The sequence below is a fragment of the Geotrypetes seraphini genome, chromosome 5 (assembly GCF_902459505.1).
Source record: "Geotrypetes seraphini chromosome 5, aGeoSer1.1, whole genome shotgun sequence".
NCBI lineage: Eukaryota > Metazoa > Chordata > Amphibia > Gymnophiona > Dermophiidae > Geotrypetes > Geotrypetes seraphini.
The window spans coordinates 258308740-258336710 of NC_047088.1; the positions used below are offsets into that span (position 1 = coordinate 258308740).

The following is a 27971-nucleotide window of genomic DNA, read 5'->3' on the forward strand; positions in this document are numbered from 1 at the left end:
CAATGCCATAAGACCAAAGTGCTCAGTATCCTGCAGGGTGACTGGGTCCTGTGTAATCAACTTCGGATGGCACAGGAGTCTGAGGCCCTGGTCCCTCAGTAGATGGATGAGATCTGCATACCACGAATGTCTCGATCAGGCTGGCGTGACTAGAACTATCAGACAGTATTCTTTGCAAGACTCTGCCTATCGTGGACCACAGAGGATCCCTGCCTTTGGCCATGATTGCATCAGGATGTCTCAGCCCTCATTTCATGGTTCGTATCTTCAACTGAAGAACCATGCTGCTTTCTTGTTGGCCGCTGACACCAACAAATCAAACATCGGATACCCCCAATAACTCACAATGCTGTTGAACGCCTCCTGAGATAGAGCCCATTCTCCGAGATCTAGGGTCTTCCGGCTGTGAAAATCCGCTTGCATACTTTCCACTCCCACTCCAGAAACATGTGCTGCTGAGAGAGCCAGTAAATGGATCTCTGCCCACCAAAACACCATTTGAACTTCTAGGCCTAGAGGAGCACTCTTGGTGACCCATGCCGATTGGCATAAGCTACTGCTATTGCATTGTCTGAGAAAACTCACACAGCCTTGCTCTGCAGGGCGCTTCCATATGCTACAGCCTCAACAGCCTGATGTTGTGAGTTCAAACACACACTGCTCCTTGTGACCCTGGGCAAGTCACTTAATCCCCCCATTGCCCCAGGTGCATAGACAGATTGTGAGCCTGCCATGACAGATAGGGAAAAATGCTTGAGTACCTGAATAAACTCATGTAAACCATTCTGAGCTTCTCTGGGAGAACGGTATAGAAAATTGAATAAATTAAAAAAAAAATAAAAACCAGTTGATTGACCACTTCTTCTGAGAGGGGAACCAGTATCTCTGAACTGGACACCCTTTGCAATGTGCTCCCCAACCATAGAAGCTGGTATCTGTAGTCAGAATCACCCATGAGAAGTGGAGAGGAACTGAGGCTCCAGCCACCAAACCATACAGTCTTGCATCTGCCGTCCAAGGTACATCTGTAACACATCCCTTTGTGGGCACCAGCGGGATGGAAGTGCCTCCAGGAGAGGAAGCAAGTGCATCCTTACCCAGGAAACAACATCTATAGTTGCTACCATTGACTCCAGCACCTGTAGGAAATGTCAAGCTGTCAGTGCCGGCTTGTCTCGAAATTCGGGCTATATTTATCTTTTTTTTCTTAGTTGTTTAAATTCATGCAGAAATAAATGGCTAGATTGAACTCAATGACTTCATTAACGCATTTCTCTTTTTTAAACCTCTATACCATTTGAAAGAGGGCGCATATCTAATTATTCACTTCTAGAATTGGATACTTTTTAAATTTAGTAAAAATATTCTGGCATAAGTGTCAAACCTTAAAAAAGGAAGTCATATTGAGCATTGGAAAACAATAATAATTAACTAATAAAAATAGTACATATTTAGGGCTCATTTTACAAAGGTACGCTAGCATTTTTAGCGCATGCACCGGATTAGTGTGCGCTACCTGAAAAACTACCATCTGCTTCAAGAGGATGCGGTAGCAGCTAGCACGCAGGGCATTTTAGCGCACGCTATTCCGCACGTTAAGGCCCTAACACACCTTTGTAAAAGGAGCCCTTAAATTTTCCCCACTACCAAATTTCCCCACCCTGCCGGCTACTTTTTCATGCCACCCGGCTGGAAAACATTTCTGGGGAGAACAATGCACAGGTGACCAGCACCAGACATAAGTCTAAATGAGAACTGTCCCATACATCATTTAGTCCTTTTTGATATTATCAATCTAATCAAAATCCCATTTGAATCATAGTCAAACATTCACACCAGGAGAAAAAGGAAAAAATACAAAATAAACTCCCAAGAACCATCACAATCTCACAGTATCAAAAGTAATTAAGTGTAAAGTGCAAAAGTGCTCACAAAAAATTCATACTAAAATATCGTGCTCCATTGCTTATTGTTGAAATTTGATAATCTTGCTAAATAGTAACACAGAATATATATCAATATTTTAAAAAATTGAAAAAATTCATACAACATTCATAAAAAAGTGGATGAATAAATAAGCATAACCATAGCTCATAAATAAAATTAAGAAAAATGCTTGTCCTGTATAGAGTTCATGCTCCCTTGTAGCAATTCATAGCACCACTTAATTCATGAGAAAATTCATCCGCAATTGTAATTCACTAAAAAATACTTGGCTGAAGTTTGTTTGTTGAAAAAAAACTACTGCCACACAAAATATTAATCACCACTCAATTCATAGCGCTACTTAATTCATGAAAAAATTCATCCGCAATTGTAATTCACTAAGAAATACTTAGCTGAAGTTTGTTAGAGAAATCTACTGCCACACAAAATGTAAATCACCACTTTCTCCCCTGGTGTGAATGTTTGACTATGATTCAAATGGGATTTTGATTAGATTGATAATATCAAAAAGGAATAAATGATGTATGGGGAAGTTCTCATTTAGACTTATGTCTGGCGCTGGTCATCTATGAGTTACTACCCGAGCCCATAATCCCTCGCTTGTATACCAAGGGCTCATACTGATGTCCATTATTTAAAGAAGTTTCGTAATTATTTTCCTTTTTCCCTAGTTCAAGCATTCTCCCCAAGGGATTAAGAGTGTTAGCCAATTACAGTTTGGATTAACTGCAGCATGTCATCTTCCTTTTCCCCCAGAAAAACAGGAAACAAATAGAAGAGGAGTGATCACTTCAGACCCTTTGACCAAATTCCAGTCCAACACATCAGGAAGAGGCTGAAATGAAGGCCTTTTTTTCTTGATTTCTTCTCTTTTTCCAAAAACTTTAATTGCCAATAACACTTAGGAAACTTACCTCTAGTCCACTCTCAAGGGTAAAGGACAGTAGGAACTCCAGCAACAAACCACCACAAAAATTGTGGGAAGAGGCTTGGCACTACAAGGTTTAGCACCCCTGGGCTCTGCAGATCAGCCTCCACCAATCCTTTACCTCTAACCTTCTACTAAGGGAAGAAGGAAATTAGCTCAAAGGACTGTTGCCTGCAGTATCCCCCAGACTTGGTATATGCTCTGCTAAGAATCTGGGTCTAAAAACTTCCCAGAAGCAGATTATTTGACTTATTCACAATTTCTGCTTCAGGATAATGTCTGTACCATCTAATGAAGCTAGGAAAGTACTGAGGAGCTGAAGCTGCATCAGTCTCCTACAAGAGGAGTAAAGTCAGCACTGGGATGTTGGATAGCTTGCACCATCAAATTACAAGATATGTGGAAATACTTTTTGCAGTGTCTTGGTGAGCTGCCTCATATGTCCAATTACCGTGTTTCCCCGAAAATAAGATAGTGTCTTATATTCATTTGGGGCCCAATAAAGGCACTAGGTCTTTTCATGTGCATGATCATCTCTCCCTTCCTCTCCTTCATCCCAATTCTTCCTCTTTCCTTTCCCCCACATGTGCAACATCTTTCCTCCCCTCTCACCCATCCCCTTGTGCCTTCCCTCTGCAGAATCTTTCTATCCCTCCCATCCCCCTGTGCAGCAGAACCTTTTACCCAGCTTCCATCCTACCCTCCCTCCCATCCCTCGTGCAGAACCCTTGAGCAACCGTTGCCGCCCTTGCTGCGCAGCCGAACCCCTGCTTTATCCTTCCCTCCCAACCGATCCCTGCCAACCACAACCATAAATACCTTCCGGCAGAGGAGCGTCAGGCCAGCAGCACTCACAGGCTGCTTTGCAGCCTTCTTGCTGGGGCCTTCTTAGTGCCGCGTTACTAATGATGTCATCAGTACACAGAAGGCCCCAGTGAGAAGGCTGCAAAGCAGCCTATGAGTGCTGCTGGCCAAACGCTCCTCTGCTGTAAGGTATTTATGGTCGTGGTCGGTGGGGATCGTTTAGGAGGGAAGGATGGAGAGTCAGCGGGGGTTCGGCTGCGTGGTGGGGGCAGGTCAGGGATAAGCGCAGCTGACTACAACTAGGGCTTATTTTCGGGGTAGGTCTTATTTTCGAGGAAACACAGAATAGGTCTTGATGTAGGGCTAACTGATAGCAGGCCTGATGGATCATAAATGTGTTTGGGATCAGAGCTCATTCCTGCTTGGAACTTCATCAACAAGAGAGCTTGAGTCTAACCAGGGAAGGAAGGTAGATGCATTCCTGAAACTTTAAACATATCCAGGTCCTCTTGGATATGTTTTCTCCTCAGTTTGGAGAAAACATAGGAAAGACAGTAAAAGGTTGGTCTCACATACCTTTAATATCTCTATGTACGATCATATTACTGTGCAAATAATGAACTCCCTCCAGGATCTGCCGGGTGTACTTGCGGGTTACATTCTCAGTGAGAGCTCCATATGCTTTCAACTGGTCCTTTATGGAACCCTACAAGAAAACAAAAAGAAGTCCATTTATTATATGAAACTTCAAGAAAAAATGCTTTGCGATTATTAAACACATTGATCTGGCACACCAGAAGCAGTAGCTTAATATGTAACAAGCCAAGTTCTCTAGCACTACCTTCCATTAACATATTTTATGCTGCTAAAGTATGTCTTTTGTAATCAGGAGTAGTATAGAAACATAGAAACATAGAAATAGACGGCAGATAAGGGCCACGGCCCATCCAATCTGCCCACCCTAATTTCCCTCCCCTACCTTTGCCCTGTGAATAGATCCCATGTGCCGATCCCATTTGGCCTTAAAATCAGGCATGCTGCTGGCCTCAATCACCTGTAGTGGAAGACTATTCCAACGATCAACCACCCTTTCAGTGAAAAAGAATTTCCTGGTGTCACCTCGTAGTTTCCCGCCCCTGATTTTCCATGGATGCCCTCTTGTTGTCGTGGGGCCCCTGAAAAAGAAGATATCTTCCTCCGTCTCAATGCGGCCCGTAAGATACTTGAACGTCTCGATCATGTCCCCCCTCTCCCTGCGCTCCTCGAGCGAGTAAAGCTGCAATTTGTCAAGCCTTTCCTCGTATGGGAGATCCTTGAGTCCCGAGACCATCCGGGTGGCCATTCTCTGCACTGACTCCAGCCTCAGTACATCCTTTCGATAATGCGGCCTCCAGAATTGCACACAGTATTCCAGGTGGGGACTCACCATGGATCTATACAATGGCATAATGACCTCCAGCTTACGGCTGACAAAACCCCTTCGTATGCAACCCATGATTTGTCTTGCCTTGGATGAAGCTTGCTCCACTTGATTCGCAGACTTCATGTCCCCACTGACGATTACCCCCAAGTCTCGTTCTGCTACCGTTTTTGCTAGGATCTCGCCATTAAGGGTATAGGACTTGCATGGATTTTGGCTGCCCAGGTGCATAACTTTGCATTTTTTGGCATTGAAGTTGAGTTGCCAGGTCCTAGACCAGCGCTCCAGTAGGAGTAGGTCGTGCATCATGTTGTCGGGCATTGAATCTTCGTCCGTTGTGCATTTGCCCACTACATTACTTAGTTTGGCGTCATCGGCGAATAATGTTATCTTACCTCGAAGCCCTTCTGCCAGGTCCCTTATAAAGATGTTGAATAGGATCGGGCCCAAGACTGAGCCCTGTGGCACTCCACTGATCACCTCTGTCATTTCGGAGGGGGTGCCGTTTACCACTACCCTTTGAAGCCTACCTCCAAGCCAGTTCCCAACCCATTTCGTCAATGTGTCACCTAATCCTATAGAACTCATCTTGCTCAGCAACCTGCGGTGTGGTACGCTATAGAATGCTTTGCTAAAGTCCAGGTACACGATGTCCAGGGACTCCCCAATATCCAGCTTCCCCGTCACCCAGTCAAAGAAGCTGATCAGGATGGATTGGCATGATCTCTCCTTAGTAAATCCATGTTGACGGGGATCCCGTAGATTCTCCTCATCCAGGATCTTATCCAATTGGCGTTTGATTAGGGTTTCCATTAGTTTGCTCACTATCGATGTTAGACTCACTGGTCTGTAGTTTGCTGTCTCCAGCTTTGAGCCTTTCTTGTGGAGTGGAATGACGTTAGCCGTCCTCCAGTCTAACGGGTAGGTGCCTGTACTAAGGGAGAGGTTGAAGAGCGCGGACAGTGGCTCTGCCAAGACATCACTCAGCTCCCTAAGCACCCTGGGGTGTAAGTTGTCAGGCCCCATTGCTTTGTTAACCTTAAGCCTTGACAGCTCATCATAGACACTGCTGAGCGTAAACTCAAAGTTTCTAAACGGGTCAACTGAGCCAACCCTTGTCTGTAGCTGAGGGCCAAGTCCCGGCGCTTCTCGGGTGAATACTGAGCAGAAGTATTCATTTAATAGTTGGGCTTTTTCCGAATCCTTTTCCACATAGTCTCCTAGTGGATTCCTGAGACGTACTATCCCACCTGAGTTTTTATTTCTGTCACTGATATACCTGAAGAAGGATTTATCTCCCTTCTGGATGTTCTTTGCTAGAGACTCCTCCATGTGGAATTTAGCCTCCCTGACTGCTGTTTTGACGGCTTTTGACTTGGTCAGGTAGTCTGCTCTAGAGTCCTGTTTCCCCGATTGTTTGTAAGAGATGAATGCTTTTTTCTTCTCCTTGATGAGGTCCGAGATCTCCTCAGTAAACCACTGCGGCTTGTTGATCCTTCGCCTTTTACTTACTGATTTAACATAGCGGTTTGTTGCTTCCTGTATGGTGGCTTTCAGAGACGACCACATTCCTTCCACGCTATTGGTTTCTGCTTGGCTTTGTAGCACCTGGTGAACAAAGGAACCCATGTTTTGGAAGTTTGTGTCCTTGAATTTGAGGACCCTGGTCAGTGTGGTAGATTTAGTAAAACCTTCCCTAAGATTGAACCATACCATGTTGTGGTCACTGGAGGCCAATGTCTCGCCAACCAAGACCTCTGTGACACTTTTTCCATTGGTAAGTAGTAGGTCCAGTATTGCCTGATCCCTTGTTGGGACTAATACCAGTTGCTTGAGACCAGCTCCTTTCATAGAGTTTAAGAGCCTCCTGCTGCTGCCGGAAGCAGAGGTAAGTGTATCCCAATCCACATCAGGCATGTTGAAGTCTCCTAGCAATACTGTGTCCCCTCGCAAGGTGATATTTTCTATATCTCCGATTATTTCCATATCCAGGTCATCCTGTTGTCTTGGGGGTCTATAGATTACGCCAAGATACAAGCATTTGTATCTTGGCCAAATTAACCCAAAGGGATTCCCCAGTGTACTGGACATCTGAGATTCTTGCGACCTTAATGTCATCTTTAGTATATAATGCTACACCTCCTCCCATTCTGCCCTCCCTGTCCCGACGAAGCAAGTTGTAACCCGGTATGACCATGTCCCACCCGTGGGAGTCTGTGAGCCAGGTCTCAGTTATTGCGACCACATCCAGGTCGGCATTCCTTATTTCTGTTTCCAATTCCAGGATTTTGTTACCTAAACTGTGTGCATTGACGTACATAGCCCTCCATGTTGTGTTTTTGTTACGTCTTAATGGGGATATTCCTGCTTGAGCTACTTGAACACCTTTAGCAGTATTTGCGTTATTTGTGCTCTCCATAGACCCAGAACTATAATGTGCACTCCCCATATACCCAGAATTCCAATGTGTATAAAGCAATGTAAGATCACCACCTGTACAAAACAATCATTTTTATCCAATTACTTCCATATAGCTCATGAGTTAAGTGACATTAAAAGTAGTTTCTCATGTGTCAACTGAAAACTTTCACTCCCGCCAACCTTGCCCCACTGAAGTTCAAGAGTTGGGGGAAGCAATCTTTCTAAGATATACAATAGCTCTTTTAAAAATTGATTTATTAAGGCTTCTTCCCTCATTCTTTGTCTATGGGCAAAACTAGTTTAAAACATCAGTCCCTTAAAGAGCCACTGCACAACACCAGCAGAAGCCAGCAGTCTCCTTTCCCAAAACATGGTATAACTGTAAGAAAGCACCACATCAATAGGTGAAATAAAAAGACAATTCCTTCACGAGACTTGAAATCATATGACCAGCCAGCTCCAATATACATAATACCAAATTGCACAGAACAGCGAGTTGTTTTCTTCAGATGTAGTTTAAAAAAATATCAGGGACAGGAAAAGCACAGTTACTTACCATAACAGTTATCCAGGGACAGCAGGCAGATAGTCTCAACAGTGGGTGATGTCATCGATGGAGCCCCACATCGGACAGCCTCGAAAACAGACTTGCTTGAAGATCTTTGTAAGAGCTTCCGAGTGCTGCACTGCGCATGCGTGAGTGCCTTCCCGCCCAAGTTAGGGCGTGCGTCTCCTGTGAGGTACCTCAGTTCAGATACCTAGCTAAGAAGCCAACTAGGGGAGGAGGGTGGGTTGTGAGAATATCTGCCTGCTGTCCCTGGATAACAACTGTTACGGTAAGTAACTGTGCTTTATCCCAGGACAAGCAGGCAGCATATTCTCAACAGTGGGTGATCTCCAAGCTAAGCATAATGGGATGGAGGGAGAGTTGGCAAGTTAAGAAAAAAGATTTTGCAAAACAGATTGGCTAAAATGGCCATCCCTTCTGAAACCACAGGATGAACAGAGAGAGGCTTCCCGTCAATTGGCAGATGAAAAGCAGCAATGGCACTAAGGTGGACTCTAATCAAGGTGGATTTGAGGCCAGCCCCAGACAAGTGCAACAGATAATCCAGGACAGAAGACAAGGAGGCGGACTGCGGATCCTGTCACTGCGTAGCACACCAGGAAATAAACCCGCTCCACTTCTGATAGTAACATTGGCGAGTGGACTCCTTCCAAGATGCCTCCAGGACATCCAGCACAAACTGAGAAAACTGGAACTAGGGCATTAAGTCTCGAGGAACTAAGCTGTTAAGTGCAGAGACTGCAGGTTGGGATGAAGCAGAGATCCCCGACTCTGCGTAAGCAGAGAAGGAAAAACAGGCAGAAGAGGCTCCACTGAGTTGTAACAGCAGGGAGAACCACGGTTATCGGGGCCACCGAGGAGCTATCAGAATCATGGTGGCATGAGTGGACATGAGCATGATGAGAGTCTTCAGAATCAGAGGGAAAGGAGGAAACACGAACAGAAACAGGTTCGTCCAATCCAGAAGAAAGGCATCTGCCTCGATCCTGTGAGGGGTGTAAGCCTTGGAGCAGAAACAGGGCAACTTGTGATTGAGGGGGGACGCGAACAGATCGATTTCCGGAATCCACCACCGAGCGAACACCTGATGTAGGGTCGAGGAAAGGAGAGACCATTCGTGAGGCTGCAGAAGGCGGCTCAACTTGTCTGCCAGGCAGTTCTGCTGACCCTGAATGTAGACAGCACGAAGGAAGATGTTGCGGCGGATGGCCCAATCCCAGAGCCGCATCGCCTCCTGGCACAGGAACAGGGACCCCGTGCCCCCTTGTTTGTTGATAAAATACACGACGACCTGGTTGTCCGTGCGAACCAGCACCACACGGTCGCGAAGCAGGTGACAAAAAGCCTTAAGAGCATAGAAAACCGCTCGAAGCTCCAGCAGATTGATGTGACAAAGGCGGTCGGCACTGGACCAAAGACCCCGAGTGCGAAGACCGTCCAGGTGCGCTCCCCAAGCATAGGCCGTCGTGAGGACCTTCTGCGGAGAAGGAGTATGAAACAGAAAACCTCTGGAAAGATTGGAAGAGAGCATCCACCAGTGGAGAGACCGCTTCAACAAAGGAGTCACAACAATGAGTTGAGACAGGATTCCGATCCTGGTTCCATTGGGACGCCAGAGTCCATTGAGGTATATGGAGGTGAAGTCTGGCAAAAGGAGTCACGTGAACCGTAGAAGCCATGTGGCTGAGCCGGGGCCGAGGACAGGGCACCCGCTGGCACAGATGAACAAGGGCCTCCTGACGAGGCAGGGGCAAGAAGGAGCGGAGGCGAACCGTGTCCAGGATTGCTCCTATAAACTCGAGGGACTGAGACGGACAGAGGTGAGACTTGGGAAAGTTCACCTCGAAGCCAAGACTCTGAAGGAGCAAAATTATCAGATTTGTCGCTCGCAGAACCTCCTGGCGGATGACGCTTTGATCAAACAGTCGTCGAGGTAGGGAAACACCTGAAGCCCTCGGAGATGCAGGGCCGCGGCCACCACTATCAGGCATTTTGTAAAAACCCTTGGTGAGGCCGCCAGGCCGAAGAGAAGAACACGATATTGGAGGTGGAGATCTCCCACCCAGAAACTCAGATATCGGCGAGAGGCCGGTTGAATCGTTATGTGCATGTAAGCCTCCTTGAGGTCCAAAGAGCACAGCCAATCCCCCTCGTCCATCAGGGGATACAACGTAGGAAGGGTGAGCATTCTGAACTTTTCCTTGACCATACACCTGTTCAGAGCCCTGAGGTCCAGGATCGGACGCAGATCTCCCGTCTTCTTGAGAACCAGAAAATACCAGGAATAAAACCCCATATTCCACTGATCCGGAGGAACCTCCTCGACCGCCCTGAGGCAAGGGAGGGCTTGAGCTTCCCACAGAAGAAGAGGTAGCTGAGACCTGGCAGAAGGAAACTCTCTTGGCGGAAGGTCCGGGGGTACGCGACAGAAATGAAGAGAGTACCCCTCCCGGATGATGGTGAGCACCCAGCTGTCGGTGGTAAGACTTTCCCACTGATTGTAGAAATGCTGGAGACGACCCCCAATGTGGAGGGGAGAAGGCTCCAGGAGGAAGGGAGCCAGGAGGCTCAGACTGGAATTGTCAAAAAGACGGCCCAGGCTTCGCCAGAGCCGGCGGCTGGGCCTTAGCAGGACGCTGCTGCTGCGGACGCTTCAGAGGCAGCCGAGAGAATGCAGGAGTCGATTTCTGCTGGTACCTCCGAGGAGGGATCTTGTACGGCCGAGTTGGAGGAGATTTTGGTTTAAGCCGCACCAGAGAGGCAAAAGACCGTTCATGCTCCAAGAGGTGCTTAGTGGCAGCCTCAATGGAATCATCAAAGAGCTCATGCCCCACACAAGGGAGATTGGCCAGACGATCCTGGAGGTTCGGGTCCATATCCACAATCCTGAGTCAGGCGAGGCGCCACATGGCAATCGCAAAGGCCGTGACCCTCAAGGATAACTCAAAGGCGTCGTAAGCTGCCTGGAACATATAGAGATGGAGCTGGGAGAGGGTATCCTCGAGAAGACGAAATTCCTGACGCCGAGAAGCCGCATGTCCGCCTGGAACAAGTGGAGGGCGACCACACAGTACCTGAGATAGGACGTGAAGGTAAAAGTATAGTTAAGGACACGGTTCACCATCATAGAATTTTGATACAGGTGGTGACCAAACTTGTCCATTGTACGCCCTTCCCGGCCCGGAGGAACCGCAGCGTACACCTTCGAGGGGTTGGACTTTTTCAAGGACGACTCAACCATCAAGGACTGGTGGGAAAGCTGAGCATTCTCAAACCCCTTGACTGGGACCGTCCGGAAACGGGACTCCAATTTGGAGGGGATAGCAGTAACAGCATATGGCATCTCCAGGTTCCAGAGGAAGGTCTGCCGAAGAACCTGATGCAGCGGCAAGCGCAACGCCTCACGGGGCGGTTGAGGAATCCCCATCTCCGCCAAGTATTCCTAGGTATAGCGGGACTCAGACTGGAGATCCAGCTGCAAGGCCTTACCCATATTGGAGATAAAACGAGTGAAGGAGGAGTTTTGAGAAGACTCATCCTCCAGAGGGGACCCAGAACGGGATCTAGGGGCGGCAGAGAAAGAGGGATAAACTTCCCTCAAATAATAAACCGGAGCCTCGGAGTCACGAGACCGAGGAAGCTCTACTGAAACGCCTCGTGGGCAAGGAAGAGCGGCCCCGTGGAAAGTGACTCGGGGAGGACCCCGGCGTCCAGGGCACAAGTTTGCGAAGCTTCGGCGAGGACAAAGCAAAGGAAAACTCCCCCTCCTGGCTCGAGGCAACCACTCGGGCAACATCCATCTGTCTGCCCGGGGAAAGCGGAGAGGATGGGGTCAAACGAAGACCCGCCTCCAAAGCTGAAGACAACACAGGCCCCGCGGGTCTCGAGGTCGGAGACCGGCCACGGAGGGGCGGAGAAGACCGAAGCTTCTAAGAATGAGCAAGCCTCAATAAGGGCTAGGAGCGGATTCCCTTCCGGGACACCCGAAAGACCATACGCCCCGACTCCGGGGAGGAGGAGTCACTCAAGGACAGTCTGCGAGACTTCCGAGCATGGCCCCGAGACACAAGGGAAGAACACCTAGGCTGGTCAGATCGGGACTGGGTCGAGGTCGAGGCCAGTTGACTCGAGGCCGAGACCAGTTGGCTCACCACCGAGGAAAGCTCCGTGGTAAGGATAGCCTTAAGCATGGCAGGGCAGGTAGAAAGAAAGAGCCAAACTATTAAGGCCTATCTCGGCCCTATTCTGAATCTCGACTGGAAAAAACTGGGATCAGATACCTTTATGCATATCAGAGCTAATGTTTGCAAATCCACAGGTTTTGCACTTTATGAAAACGCCAATGCCATGGTGGGAAAATCTGCTGTATCCTTTACTTCTAGAGCAGTGTTCTTCAATCTTTTGACACCTATGGACCGGCAGAAATAAAATAATTATTTTTTGGGCCGGCACTGGTCTGCGGACCGGCAGTCATGCCCATCTCTACCCAATCTCCGCCCCAGACCCTGCCCCCATAATAGTACTAATTACCATTTTTTCCATTCATTTTTCATATACACACACAATATAATTGTATTAACAACACATAATAGTTAACCACAAAATTAAAATACACAAAGCACCCTGTATGCTTTTCAACATTCATTCATACCAGAAAACAAATAACCCCATGCAAATGCAGGACCAAAAACTAAAAGTACTAATATTTACAAACAAAAACCCTAAGATGCAAGACTCTGCCCTGCTGCCTGTGGGTGGTATGGGATGTACAATTGCTGTTCTATGCCTAGAAAAGCAAACAATTCCTCGATAAGCTGAGAAACAAAAAGTAGGACCATTGTCAGAATCAATGGTTTTTGGAATTTCCTAGCATGTAAAAAAAATTGCATAGTGAGAACTTTAAGCTGTGGTTCTGACCATCTGATCTAGTACTGGGAATGCTTCTACCCAATGTGAAAAGGAATCAACCACAGTAAGAAAAAATCTGTTTTGTTTCTAGCTATTACGGGAAGAGGACCTACATGATCTATCTGCATTCTTTCAAATGGACCAAGTGGAGACGCTCTCATTGCAGATAATCCCAGTATCAGATTTGTATAATATTCCAGAATCCTTTGCTTGTACTCTGGACATAGCCAGCATACTAAAGCTGACAATGTTCACTTATCCCACCCTCAGCCACTTTGTCCTTCTCACACATCCTACCTGCCCTCAGTCCTTCTCACACTCACATGTTCACACATTCCACCTGCCCTCAGCCACTTTGTCTTTCTCTCTCTGAGAGAGCTTGTTGATTTTGCTGTCTCATTAGATTGGGAGTTACAAGCTCAACAAGCTCTTCTTGCACTTCAACACACATCAATTATTACAAAATGTCTGACAGTATAACAAACTATATTAAAAAGTTTTGATATCACTTCAGTAAAGCCAATACACAATCCTGTCACAGCAAAACACTATGTACAAATTTATGCAAAAAAAATAAATAAAATAACACCTAGTAAGAAAACAGAATAGGACTGCGGCAAGATTTTTATACAGAAACATTCCAATTAATAAATTCAGAATGAATTACTTTTTTCTACCTTTGTTATCTGAGTGTTTTATTTTTCTATTCATTTGGGCAGTGTGTCTCTTGATTTTCTCTCATTTTTTTTTCTTTTATCTTTGCAGGGTGTCCTGTCCATTTGATATATCTTTTCTTTATATGTCCACCTTCCATTTTCCCTCTGCAACCCTCTCTATTCCTTTGTACCCCTGTGATCATTATTGCACTTGTGTCCTCATCCTCCTCCATCCAGCATGCCCCTTCTGTGTCTCTGACCCTATCCTCTCTCCATACCTAACATTTCTTTTCTTTGTACATCACCTCTTGATTTTTTTCTGCCCCTACCCTTCACCCTGGGCTTGCATCTCTCTCTCCTTCTCCCTCCTCCGCCCCCAGTCCCAGGCTAGCATCACCTCTCCTTCTCCTTCCTCTGCCCCCAGTCACAGATTGCCATCACCTCTCCTTCCACCTCCTCCACTGGAGCAGGTCATAGGAGACTGCGAATGGTAAGGGAGTCAGACAGACAGCCAGAGAAAGACAGCAAGGAAACAGGACAGCTTGGGCTCACACATACACAAAAAGCAGAATGGAACAATATAAAGAAGGCAGGAATCACTTGCCTACAGTGCAATGGGCCCACTATTAAGTTTCTTCTAAAGAGATTAAAACAGAGGAAATTGAAGAAACATTAAAAAAATTTCTAAAGCTCAAGAATGAAACCACAATATGAGGTGCTACTGAAAAGTTTAGGGAATTCAATTGTAAAAAAAAATAAAATTGCTTACTGAAACTCCTAGTTTCCACCGTCTCCTTCGAAGTAGTCCCTTGAAATATAGAAACATGATGGCAGATAAAGGCCAAATGGTCCATCTAGTCTGTAGTCTGCCCATTGAGAATGTATACAGCAATCCCAGCGTTTTTCCCATGAGTCCATGCATCTATGGAAGTCATCTTGGGCGAGTGCCTTGAGGACCTCTTGCGATTCTGCCTGGATCTCTTCAATCATGTTAAAAGAGCACCCTTTCAGTCATAATTTCATTTTGGGGAATAGGAAAAAAAATTAGAGGGCAAGATCAGGCAAATAGGGAGGGTGCGTAATCACTGTAATGTTTCTGGAAGTCAGGAACTGTGGAACGAGTGATGTTTGAGCGAGCGCATTGTCATGGTGGAGCAACCAATTTTTGTTTTTTCACTTGTCTGGGCATTTGTGCCAAATGTTCTCACTCAACACTTCAAAACCTCACAGTATGATTGTCCTACTATCTCACAAACATCATGGATAGTTTGCCTACGATCTGCAAGGACAGTCTCACAAACTTTTGATATGGTTTCTGGTGTTATGCTTGCTGATTGTTGTCCAGAATGGTCATCGTCGTGGACAGATGTTCATCAGTCCTTGAAGAGTTTGTACCAAAGGTATCTCCAAAGGCTTCCTGAAGCATACGATTGGTTTTTACAGCAGTTTTTTTAAAAATTTGAAACAAAATTTGATGCAAATTCTGTACTCAGTAAAATCAGCCGAGTCACTAAAACACAGCCGTACAAAATCGCACAGAACAAAACAACGCGACCACTCAGCTGCAGGCCCGTTGGCATACTGATTCACAAAGCATACTTCTAGACACCTCTATAGGCAGAAGAGCATACTATATCCAGTTCACGCTGTTTTCATTCCCCAAACTTTTGGGTAGCACCTCGTATGCAAATGCCCATAAGCAAAACCCAGACATTCAACGTAATTTCCTGTGTTATCTAAGACTAACAACAATTTAGCAGACAAAAATAATTCTAGTGTTGGTTTGAAGGGCTTAAGGAATACTGTAGAAGTCACATAAATACTTCTGATACTGAACTTTTCCTAACAATAACACTCTGCTTACCCCTGGCATATATTCCATAAAAATGGAAAGGGTTCTTTCTTGGGAATCTTTCAAGCAGCCATAATATTGAACAATTCTTTCATGCAGCAGATTTTTCAGCAGCTGAATCTCGCACTCAAGGGCATTTACTTCCTGAAAACCAGAAATACAACAATTAGTATCTAGCTAAAGCAGTCACAATATTGATTCAGTGTCAAAGGTTTTTTTGGCTTTTCCTTAAACTGTACTATAAAAATGATTGTTGCTGTTGTCCGGGTCTCGCAGCGTCTGGGTAGATGGAACTGACATTTCAGCTATCATGCTGTGGCTTTCTTCTTACTCTGAACAGCAGCATGATGGCTGAAACATCAGTTCTACCTACCCAGATGCGGTGAGACCCGGACAACCGCAACAATCATGACACTGCCATGAATGCCTAAGAGAACATGTACTCTACAAACATAACACATAACTTTGCTAGTTAATTAACTAACATGCTGTTAATTACTTTGCTTTATTTTACAATTACAATGCAACCATTTACAACTCATTCTTTTGGAAGGCAGTAAGAAGTCCAAAGACAAGAATTATTTTGCTTAAAAAAAAAAAGTAATATCATGGTCACCTACTGAGGTTGTGGAGCTTGTTAAATCACTTTTCTTATAATCACTAATTAGATCTGATCTAAGAATATTAAGTATCTTTATGTAAATTGAGTCGAGCTTTTATTTTGGAAGAAGATTCGGTATATAAATCTAAGGATTAGATTAGAAAGCAGTTACTTATAGTAACGGGTGTTATCCAGGGACAGCAGGCAGATAGTCTCACATGTGAGTGACGTCATCCACAGAGCCCGGTACAGACAGTATCAATACGTTTTTAGAAACTTCACAACTGCCCACATCATGCATACGCGAGTGCCTTCCTGCTCAATGTAGGCCACAGTTCCTCAGTTTCATAAGCAAGCTAAGAAGCCAACTAGGGAAGGAGGGAGGGTTGTGAGAATATCTGCTTGCTGTCCCTGAATAACATCCGTTACAGTAAGTAGCTGTGCTTTATCCCAGGACAAGCAGACAGCATATTCTCACACATGGGACTCCCTAGCTTATTAGAATGGGATGGAGGGAGTGTTGGCCATTAAGAGAATAAATTTTTTAATACTGCTTGCCCGAAGTGACCATCCGGTGCGGAATAAGATTCCAGACAGTTGTGAGATGTGAATGTGTGAACTGAGGACCAAGTAGCAGCTTTAGAGATCTCATAAATGGGAGTGGAACGTAAGAAAGCAACTGAAGCTGTCATAGCTCAGATCTTATGTGTTGTTACGCAACTCCTGAGTTGTAGCCCAGCCTGAGCATAGCAGAAGGCAATACAGGCCCGCCAACCATGTGGAACTAGTTCTCTTGGTTACAGGCTGGTCCAACCTGTTAGGATCAAAGGAGATGAACAGTTGAGGAGATGTTCTCTGTGGCTTAGTCCACTGTAAGTAATAAGCCAAAGCTCGTTTGCAGTTCAAAGTATGAAGAACTGTTTCTCCAGGGTGAGAATGAGGCTTGGGTAAAAACACTGGAAGCACAATTGATTGATTCAAATGAAATTCCTTGACTACTTTCGATAGGTATTTAGGATGGGTGCGGAGAACTACTTTATCATGGTGGAAAACTGTAAAGGGTGGGTCTGCCACCAACGCTTGAAGCTTGCTCACTTGACAAGTGGAAGTGATGGAGATTAAAAACATCACTTTCCAAGTGAGGTATTTAAGATGAGCCAAACACATTGGTTCAAATGGAGGCTTTAACAGTCTAGTGAGACCAACACTGAGATCCCAAACCACTGCAGACGGTTTGATATTGAAAAGTCTTTTCATGAATCTGAAAACAAGGGGATGAGCAGTCGGAGATTTATCGTTGACTAGCTCATGAAAAGCACTGATAGCACTAAGATGAACTCTGACTGAAGTGGTTTTAAGATCCGAGTTGGATTAGTGGAGAAGGTAATCCAATACTGAAGATATAGAAGAGGATGAAGCATCCTGATGATGAAGATTACATCATGTTGAAAACTGTGTCCACTTCTGCTAGTAACATTGCTATGTAGACGTTTTTTTGGATGCATATAAGACGAGTTTGACAGGATCAGAAATATCAGTGTCAGTTGAGGTCATCCCGACAGGTACCAAGCTGTCAGGTGCAACGACTGAAGGTTGGGATGTTAACAGAGACCCTCAATTCTGCGTGAGAAGAGATGGAAAAATCTGCAGAGGAAATGGATCTTTGACAATGAGCTGAAGTAGAAGGGAAAACCAGTTTTCTGGGCCACTGAGGAGCTATGAGAATCATGGTGGCCAACTGCTGTAGAGCTTGACTAATGTTTTTATAATAAAAGGAATTGGTGGAAACACATACAGGAACTTGTGCATCCAATCAAGGAGAAAGGCATGAGGGGAGTACTGCCTAGAACATAATTGAGGCAGCTTGTGATTGAGAGGGAATGCAAACTGGTCTAATGATCCAAAACAGCACAATTAAAATAATCAGCAAATCCAGAAAGTTTGACCATGTCTCTCCCCTTTTGAAAAAAGCTCACTTGCTCCCAATTTCATATAAAACAATCTACAAAATAGCATTATCGTTCAAAGTTCAAATCGCTAAGGCCCCCAGTTTCATCGATAAAATCCTCATTCTCCATACACATCACCTAGATCTACTGTCCAAAGTCTATTTATTCATACCACCTTTAAAGGTAATCAATACATGTCGCACGACCACATTTTCGGTAACAGCACCCCTAATCTGGTTTTCATTACCCACCCATTTAAGGGAGGAAAAAAATCTTGACAAGTTCAAGGAGCCCTAAAAAGCTTTCTATTCAAAGATGCCTTTGATTTGTAATGAAAACCAGGCCCCTCTCACATCCTAAGCTCTAGCTTGTTCCTGTAGCCCTCTATTAACTTCCCCATCCTTTTGTTTAAACCTTGTTTCTTTTTTCCTTTACTTATTGTAGTTCTCCCCCCCCACTCTTCCACATTGTTTTTAGTATGTCTGTTATTGTCTTTGTCAAGTATATATTTTATGTCTTTTTAAAGATTACATGTGTTCATTCCCCTTTTTATTGTACATCGCCTAGAAATCTTGATAAGCAATTAATCAAAATTTTAAAAAAACTTGAAACTTGTCTGAGGAGTCCTGAAGAGAGAGAATATTTGACGCAGTATTGAGAAGTGAAGCAATCACTCGTGTGGTTGAACAAATCTGCTGAGTTTGTCAGCAAGAATAATTCTTCTTTTCTTGGACATAGATCACTTTGAGGAATATGTTGTAAGCAATAGCCCAGTTGCAAATATTCTTGGCCTCTTGACAAAGAATGAGAGAATCTGTTCCTCCTTGTTTGTTGATGTAATACATTGTGACTTGATTGTCTGTGCTGTCTGTGCATATTAGTAGGACTTGATTGGCTATAGTGTGTTGAAAATCTTTGACAGATTTGCGAATGGCCCCGAGTTCCAAGAGACTGATGTGGTATTGTTGCTCTTGGGGAGGGGGGGGGACCAATGACCCTGTGTGTCCAGATGAGCTCCCAAGCATATTTGCACGCTTCTGAGGTCAGACCCTTTTGATGTGGAGGGATTTGAAACAAGATCCCTTTGGAAAGATTGATGAAGTGATGATTCAACTAATCTCTTGTGAGTGGGTTGAGAGCTTGAGACCACTGAGATGTCAGAGACCGCTGAGGTGTCCTGAGATGGAGTCTCGCAAAGGGGGTAATATGGACTATGGACACCATGTGACCCAATAGGATCATCATTTGTCTGGCTGAGATGGATGAAAGATGATAAACTTGATTGCAAAGTTGAATCAAATTGCCTTGTCTTTTCCGAGACGATGATGTTGATGTTGTGACATCAAGAGAGGCTTCCGATGCAGGAGTGGATAGCGAGAGAAGCCGCCAACCCGCGGCTTTGAACGGAACGATCGACTGAGCCGTCCAGACATGCTGCTGCTCCAAAAGGAAGGAAAGGGGGAAGAGAAATGCTGTTTTGATTGCGTCCAGACTGCGGGCCGCAAAATAGCACCTGGAGAGCCGCGTGTTTGAGAACGCTGCTCTAGATGACAACTCAAAGGCATCATAAGCTGACCTCAAGTACTTTCTAGTTTGGGAAAGATTGCGAAAGATGTTGTGAAATTCCTAAAGATGTTGTGCAGGAATATATTTGTGTCAAAGGTGGGCAATTTTTGTACCAGATTCTTAAGATAACAGGGCATGTAGAAATTACCGTTCACCAACATAGAATTTTGGTAAAGGTGATATCCAAATTTGTCCATAGTTCAGCTTTCTCAAATCAAAAGACATTTTCAAGGTTGATTCCACAAGTAAGAACATAAGAACATAAGAAGTTGCCCCCGCTGAGTCAGACCAGAGGTCCATCTTGCTCAGCGGTCCACTCCCGCGGCGGCCCATCAGGCCTAGTGCCTGAACAGTGATCCCTGATTAATTTTATAACTTACCTCTAATCCCATCCCTATAATCTGTGGTTTATCAAACCTCCGAAAAGAAATGATTCTGTAAATGGAATCCAAGTTTCCAAGTTTATTAAAAATTTGTTATACCACCAAATACAACCCAAGTAAAATTACAAGACAAAATTGAAACAAAAAGGAATTAAAGGTAGAACTACATAATTGATAGGAAAGAACAGGGAAGGGAAATCACAATGGGGAAGGGAGACGTAAATTCTTTCCAAAAGAAAAAGAATCAGAATTCTGTACTGAATGAAAAATAAAGAGATTGTCCTTACAAGGACGGTTAGAGCCCGAATGCATCTAGTTTTCTTGGAGCTACTGTGACAGTCAAAGGTGCTTCCCAATTCTTGAAACTTAAACAGAATGTGCAGTTAGGTCCTTGCCAAAATCAGGGGCCTCCACCAGATCTAGATCCAGAACCCCCCCCCCCCTAGAGATAAAGCCACATCTGCTACAGAGGACACTGAATGAGAGAACAAAGGCATTGAAATGGGAGTCCCTTTCGTCCCAGTTGTCCTCAGACTAAACTCCCTCATCTTGGGCATGGAACAGTTGCTAGGGCACTATTGGGGGGGGGACCCCAGCTCTAACAGGACTGCGATCCCCAAGGGTGCCATGCGGCCCTTGTTAATCATGTAAGCTTCAAATATATTGATGAATTCTGGGGAAAACCACTGACCAGGAAATCCAGATGGCCCCTGCAGATGCTCTCGAGCTTCTTTCTGGGGCTTGACAGCTGCATTACAGCTGCATTTTGCTGGGGACACACTTGCACTACTTTCCAGCTCAAATATGGACCTCTTCCCTGGCCCTCGGACCATCTTGGCACTAACACCCCCCAAAGGACTGGAGGAAGCTAAACCAGCAGCTGCCGCCCCCACTCACATGCTGCATGACACATGGAACACAGGCAATCCTCAGAAGGCCATCCACCATAAACTCTGTGCTGGGAGCTGCAAGTGTGGGAGCTGCAAATAGCTTTCAGGGTGAACCTCTACCTTAACAAACATGGAATCTGGACTGCTCGTGTCTTCTGACCGCCTCTCGAGCCCAACAAACCAGCTGGAGACCTTAACTCCCACCAGATAATGTGTATGCAAACAGGGGAAGGAACACAGTCGGCTCCGATCCTGGAAAAACAGAGCCACTCAGCCTGCGCTCAAGCCTACTGTGGACAAACCTGGGGTGAGTCTTGCTCCTAAGGAATCAGTCCCTGAGCCTCTGAACCTTTAGTGAAAGCTGTCCAAAGGGGTACACTGCAAAACAGTCTGTCCCCTTGGCCTCTAGACCTCAGAGTCTGCGCTCTCCCGCAGCCAGAGCTGTCCTACAAGAGGGATCCTCTGCAGCCCGAAAAGCCTCACAAACAGTTAGCAAAAAAGTAAAGACTGAATTTAAATAATAATAAACACGAGCAGAAAAGGCAAGTCCCTACTATCTCACTTATAGGAAGATAACTGAGGAATTGAAAAGGACAGCCTAAAAGGATGGAAAGCAGAGCAAAAGAATGCTAATGAAGCTCCCTACAAGAATTCTCACGAGAAGGGGGTGGACTACTCACATCTTCAGGAATGGGTGTCTAACACTAGAATTTATAACATCACAGTTTGGTTTCTTACCTTACTGGTTTCTGGGCTGTCAGGGTCAAATTGAACTTGCTTAACAGCTAGTTCTCTTCCTGTATCAGCATCATAACATAGATATACTCTGCCAAATGCACCCTGACCCAGCGGCTTGCCTAATCTCCAGTTAGTTGGAGCTCGTGGTGCTGAAAATGAAATTATAGAAATGTTTTTATTATGGTTGATTTCTATTAAAATGAATGTGTTAACTCTTGGAAACAATAAAAATCCCTAAGCTGAGTTATAAAATCTTTACCACCACTTCTTTTCAAGATAGAAAGTTAAACTACTCTCATGGGCTATTATTATAAACATGCCCTTACTATCTAAATATTAATTTTTAAATCGGTGTACTGTATATACTTGAATATAAACTGATCCAAATATAAACCAAGATAACCTTTTCCCCCCCAAAAATTTGAAAAACAGCACTTGCATCCATCAATAAATACATGAGAAACCATTTTCTCCCCCCCACCCACCCTAATTCCAATGTATACAATAAAACCAAACAACAGTACATACATGTAATTAATAAACAAATCCTAATATAATATCCCTCTCCATCCTCCCTTCCCTGGATGTGCAAATCAAACCGGTAATAGGGGAATAATCAATTTAATTAAAATTAATAAAATTGGTCAATGGACTCCACGTCAGTTTAAACAACTTATTATTGCCCATTTGTTCAGAATTCATTTTCTCGTATTTATAACGCAAGCATAATGAATTCCACCAAAAAGTGAAATTTAATCTATCCAAATTCTTCCAATTTTTAGTGACCATTTGCATGGCTACCCAGTGGCGTACCTAGGGTATGTGGCACCCGGGGCCCATCATTTTTTGACACCCCCCCCCCCCCCCCCACTCATGGAAAAATTTTTTTTTTTTTTTTTTTTTTTGCAATAACCATGAAATGGAATAAATGGTCAGAATAGAAACAGGCAGTGAAAATTTTCTTTTATTGAACCTCATTTATGTAACCATTATTCCAAACATAACATAACATAAATTATGTCGGAATTGTCATGACATCAGAAGTACATATGGAGTAGTTGCAGGTGATGCTTGGGACAGTTCTGATTATGTTAGTTTGGTTTTATGTGTTTTTTGAATAGAAGGGTTTTTATTTCTTTTTTTAAGGTTTTGTAGTTTGTGGTCGAGGTCAATAGGTTGTAGAGTTGGGGGTCAAGTGTTGCAGCTCGAATGGCTAGGAGGTTGTCAAACAGTTTTTTTCTTTTGACGTTTTTGGTTGGAGGGTGTGTGAATGGTGCGTGAGTTCTCCTATGTCTGTTTGAAGTGGATTGAATTATTTAGCTGAAGAAATTAGTTACCCCCCCATTCCACACACATTAATTCTCTTCCATTTTTGTTCCCATTATAAAAAAACACTGATAAGTTCCCAGGAAAAAAATACATTAAAATAAGAAGTGAAAACAAAGGCCCCTACAGATGAGAACATAACATAAGAATAGCCTAACTGGGTCACACCAATGGTCCATCATGCCCAGTAGCCCATTCTCATGGTAGCCAATAGTGCTGCCCGATTCAGAGAAAAATATTTCATTCGATTCGATTCACCCTGTTGAATCGATTTTTCGATTAGATTCACTGTTAATGACACCGCTTTTTAAGTTTAAACAAAGTATAACAATAAATTTCACAACAACAATAAATTTCACAAAGTACTTAAAAAAAAAAAATCACATTTTTCCATTAAAGCAGTTCTGGAGACATTTGCTTGAACAGTCTTTTTTCCCAGTCCATAAGCAAGCAATATGAAAAAGATTTCCTTAATTATCTACTCAAACATTTTTGCTATTTACTTTCATTGTACCTAGACTATTATTCAGTAGAAAAAATTTAGTTTGTTCAATCAAGCAGAACATTCACTCATAGAAGTCCAATGTCCACACAGGATTTGATTGAACAAACCATATTTTTTCTACTGAATAATAGTTTAGGTATACTGAATAGCAAAAATGTTAAAGCCACACAGAAAAGCAGTAAAAGTCAATAGGTTCTCCAAGTGGGAACAACCTGATGTCTCAGCACTTGAGGAAAAGACCACGTAATAATGTTTATAAGATAAATCATATAAATGATTATACTGAAGCAGGGTGTCCTCAGCGTGAGAGGTAAGCGAGAGGAGAGAATTCTCCAGTGCTTTACACAATAATGCTCCTCTGCCTGCAGTGCACACCATCATAGGACACCTCAGGTGTGCTCAAATTAATCAATGTGATAAATTAAACAGTGATAAACAATTGGTCAATCACAAGAGTGCAAGATCAAACAGGTTGTTCCCACTCAGAGAACCTATTGACTTTACTGCTTTTCTGTGTGAGTAGATAATTAAGCAAATTTCTGATAGCCTACAGAACTGATTCTCACCTTCCATCCCCAGCCCCCAAGACTTACCAGACCCCCCCTGCCGATGCATTTACTTACTGCCTGAACTGGATATTAAATCGTGGGGAAGAGAGGAGAAATGCGGGGAAAGAGCCAGCCAAAACTAGTATTTGTTGCTGCTGAGTGCACCAATCCAGGGCAAGCAGACGCTTCCCCCATGTCTTAATAACAGACAATGGACTTTTCCTCCAGGAATTTGTCCAAACCTTTCTTAAAACCAGCTACGCTATCTACTTTTAACATAACTTCTGGCCACTTCATTTTTAAGCTTAGATCTTTCCTTCCAAACAGAGACCTTGCTAGATGTCAAATACAGCACAAGGTAACTTCACATGGACTTAACTGTGCAGGAAATGAATCTCCTCATACACCCACCATATAGTGCAAAAATGTGCAAAGGTCTGTTTTTTTCTTTCAATCACTACATAGCCTAATGCCACACAAGCAGCGCTGTTACAAACATATTCTGAAGGTCAATGCTAAGGTTGACAAAGTTTCCTTCCTTGGACCAGAAGGAGATACTGACAAACCACTGGAAGAGATTCTAAAACAACTACCCAGAAATAACACCCAAAGACCCACTCAGTGTGTGAACCAGTTGAGTGGAGTGGACTAACTGGGGGTGGAAATGGGCCCAGAGTTTGCTCAGCAGAATTTCCCAGACTACCTCTTCCTCTCAACACACTGACATGCTACCACCACCACCAACACTAGGAACACCTCACCGAGTATGCCAGCAATGCTTATAAACTTTATAAAACACATTATTATATTTTCTTATAAAGCATATATTTTAACTGAACTCAGCCTTGCCATTCACAAAAATAGAAAAGTTCCCATTTCAAGCTGTCTCATGTACACTTTTCAAATCTAACATATTGTAATCACAAAACAGAAAATAAAATTATTTTTTCTACCTTTTGTTCTCTGATCAATATTCAAATCTTGTTGGTCCCAGGCTCTTGTTGTCTTGCTTGCCAGGGTCTCCTTTCTCCGTGCTAACCATCCGTCTGCCATCTCTGTTCTCCCCTTCCGTTTCCCTTCCCTCTCCCGGAGATCTGGCATCTTTCCTTTTTTTTGTCTCCATCCACAGATTCACCTTTTCTCAACTCCCCACCACCCCAGGATCCACCATCTCTCCCTTTCTGTTCCCAACTATCCTCCTATCCAGTATCTCTATCCCCCCTCCACACCATCCCCTGTTTCCAAGTTCTCTCCCTTTCTGTTCCTTCCCTCCCTAAATCCCATTATGCACCATCTCTCTCCCACTCCTCTGTTTTTAGACCCATTATTTCTAACCCCCAAAGTCTGGCATATGCACGTATCTTTGAACCCCCCCTTCCCTCTCTCCCTCTGTGTACTTTTACACCAGGACCCCCCCTCCCCCGAAGGTCTGTCCCCCCTCAGAAGGGCTACACCCCACCCCTGAAGACCTGCACCCCCCGAAGGACTTTACCTCCCACCCGAAGGTCTGTCCCCCTCTGAACGCCTAAACCCCACCCCTGAAGGCCTGCACCCTCCCCGAAGGATTGTACCCCCCACCCGAAGGTCTGTCCCCCCCTGAAGGCCTGCACCCATCCCGAAGGCCTGCACCCACCCCGAATGCCTGCACCCACGCCGAAGGCCTGCACCCACCCCGAAGGCCTGCACCCACCCCGAAGGCCTGCACCCCCGAAGGCCTGTCCCCCCCCCTTGAAGGCCTGACCCCCCCTTGAAGGCCTGCCTGCTTGTCCCCCCTTGAAGGCCTATCCCCCCTTAAAGGTCTGCCTGTCCCACCCCCTTGTAGGCCTGTCCCCCCTTAAAGGTCTGCCTGTCCCACCCCCTTGTAGGCCTGCCCCCCCCTTGAAGGCCTGACCCCCCCTTGAAGGCCTGCCTGCTTGTCCCCCCTTGAAGGCCTGTCCCCCCCTTGAAGGTTGGGAACCCCCCCAAAGGCCTGCACCCCCTTGAAGGCCTGTCCCACCCCCTTGTAGGCCTGTCCCCCCCTTGAAGGCCTGCCTGCTTGTCCCCCCTTGAAGGCCTGTCCCCCCCCTTGAAGGCCTGCACCCCCCCTTGAAGGTTGGCACCCCCCAAAGGCCTGCACCCCCTTGAAGGCCTGTCCCCCCCCTTGAAGGCCTGCCTGCCTGTCCCCCCCTTGAAGGCCTGCACCCCCTTGAAGGTCTGCCCCCCCCCCCCCCGAAGACCTGCACCCCCCCTTGAAGGCCTGCCTGCCTGCCTGTCACCCCCCTCCCCCTTGAAAGTCTGCCTGCCCGCCCGCCCGCCCCACCCTGAAGGCCTGATGCCCCGACCCACCCCGAAGGACCATTCGCCCCCCTGGCCTCCCCGCACTACCTATGAAGCAGCCGCAGCAGGATCGCGACGTCAGCTATCTTTGCGCTGCTTAGGAGCTGCTTCCTGCGCCGGGCTACCTTAAGCTACTGCCCCCCCCCACGCCCGAAGGACCGCTCGCCCCACTGACCTTCCAGCACACCTATGAAGCAGCCCGCAGCAGGATCGCGACGTCAGCAATCCCTCAGCTGCTTGGGCGCTGCTTCCTGCGCCGCGGTCCCGCCCCCTCCTCTGACGTCAGAGGAGGGACGGGACCGCGGCGCAGGAAGCAGCGCCCAAGCAGCTGAGGGATTGCTGACGTCGCGATCCTGCTGCGGGCTGCTTCATAGGTGTGCTGGAAGGTCAGTGGGGCGAGCGGTCCTTCGGGCGTGGGGGGGGGACTGAGCGGCAAGGCCGGGAACACCCCCTCAGGGCTGGTACCCGGGGCGGCCCGCCCCCCCCCCCCCCCCCCCCCCCCCTAGGTACGCCACTGTGGCTACCCCAGTTATTATACCAAGTAATCTGATTTTATGTCTATCCATTGGAGGTTTAGGAGATAATGTCCCACAGATTACCACTTCATATGACAACGGAACCACGGTCTCCAGAATCAAATTAATATGTCCCCATAAAGATTTCCAAAAGTTAAGTAGCAAAGGACAATAGAACAACAAATTATCCAGTGTCCCTACCTACATCAAGATGACAGTGCCAGCATCTATTAGACTTGGAACAGTCCAACCTTTGTAAACGAACAGGGGTCCAAAAACTTCTATGTAACAAATAAAACCATGTTTGTCTCATAGATGCTGACGGTGTACATCTCATCCTCCAAGTCCAAATCTGTGGCCATTGAGTAGCAGAAATCTGCTGCTTAATCTCAATGCTCCAAATGTCTCTCAAGCTTGTTTTTTGTTTTTTATTCATATAGTCAGATATGAATTTATACCACTTGGCTGCCTGATGCCCTAGCAAATCTGTCTGGAAGCATAGGCCCGGCAAGCTATACTGATTATTTAATTACGCCACTCAGGGAACCCCTTCTGAATGGCCTGCTTCAACTGCAACTACTTATATGCTTGAGACTTTGCAATACCGAATGATTGTTGCAGTTGAGAAAAATACAGCATTTTCCCATTTGATAAGACATCATCTAAAGTACTTATACCTGTCTGCAGCCATTGCTTCCAGAGGATCTTAGATGCGCCAATTTGAATCTTGGAGTTCAACCATAAGGATTGACATGTGGATTATTGTATTGATATAGATGTTAAATTATCAATAAATTTTAAGGTTTTCCAAGTGGCCAAAAGAATGCTATTGTCCTTATAAATTCTGAGTAACTTGATACTCAATATATGACATAACCGTAATGGGGACATAAGTTGCCATTCTAAGTAAAGCCAGTCCGGAAGATGCTCCAAGACTTCAGGAAGGATCCAATACATACCCTTACGCAGTATGAAAGCTTGATAGTATCTATAAAAATTTGGGAAATTTACCCCACCCGCCGCAATTGGTTTTTGCAAAGATACTAAAGCTATTCTAGCCGTTTTACCTAGCCAAATAAATTTATTGAGAATTCCATTCAATTTCTTATAAAAGGACCCCTGAAAATAAA

At 45.2% G+C, this 27971-nt stretch overlaps 1 protein-coding gene across 3 annotated transcripts in view; it reads right to left on the bottom strand.

The window, feature by feature from the left end:
* Positions 1 to 27971, bottom strand: part of LOC117360795 (general transcription and DNA repair factor IIH helicase subunit XPB) — a 262217-nt gene that overhangs the window by 108191 nt on the left and 126055 nt on the right. For all 3 annotated transcript variants that reach the window (XR_004539518.1, XM_033945177.1, XM_033945181.1), the window contains exons 13-15: positions 21632 to 21780; positions 15517 to 15648; positions 4256 to 4385 (exon numbers count right to left, since the gene is read on the bottom strand). Coding sequence is in view for 2 of the 3 variants with exons in the window: in XM_033945177.1 (XP_033801068.1) it covers positions 4256 to 4385; positions 15517 to 15648; positions 21632 to 21780 (411 nt within the window). In the remaining variant the exon portion in view is untranslated. The remainder of the gene's footprint in view (positions 1 to 4255; positions 4386 to 15516; positions 15649 to 21631; positions 21781 to 27971) is intronic.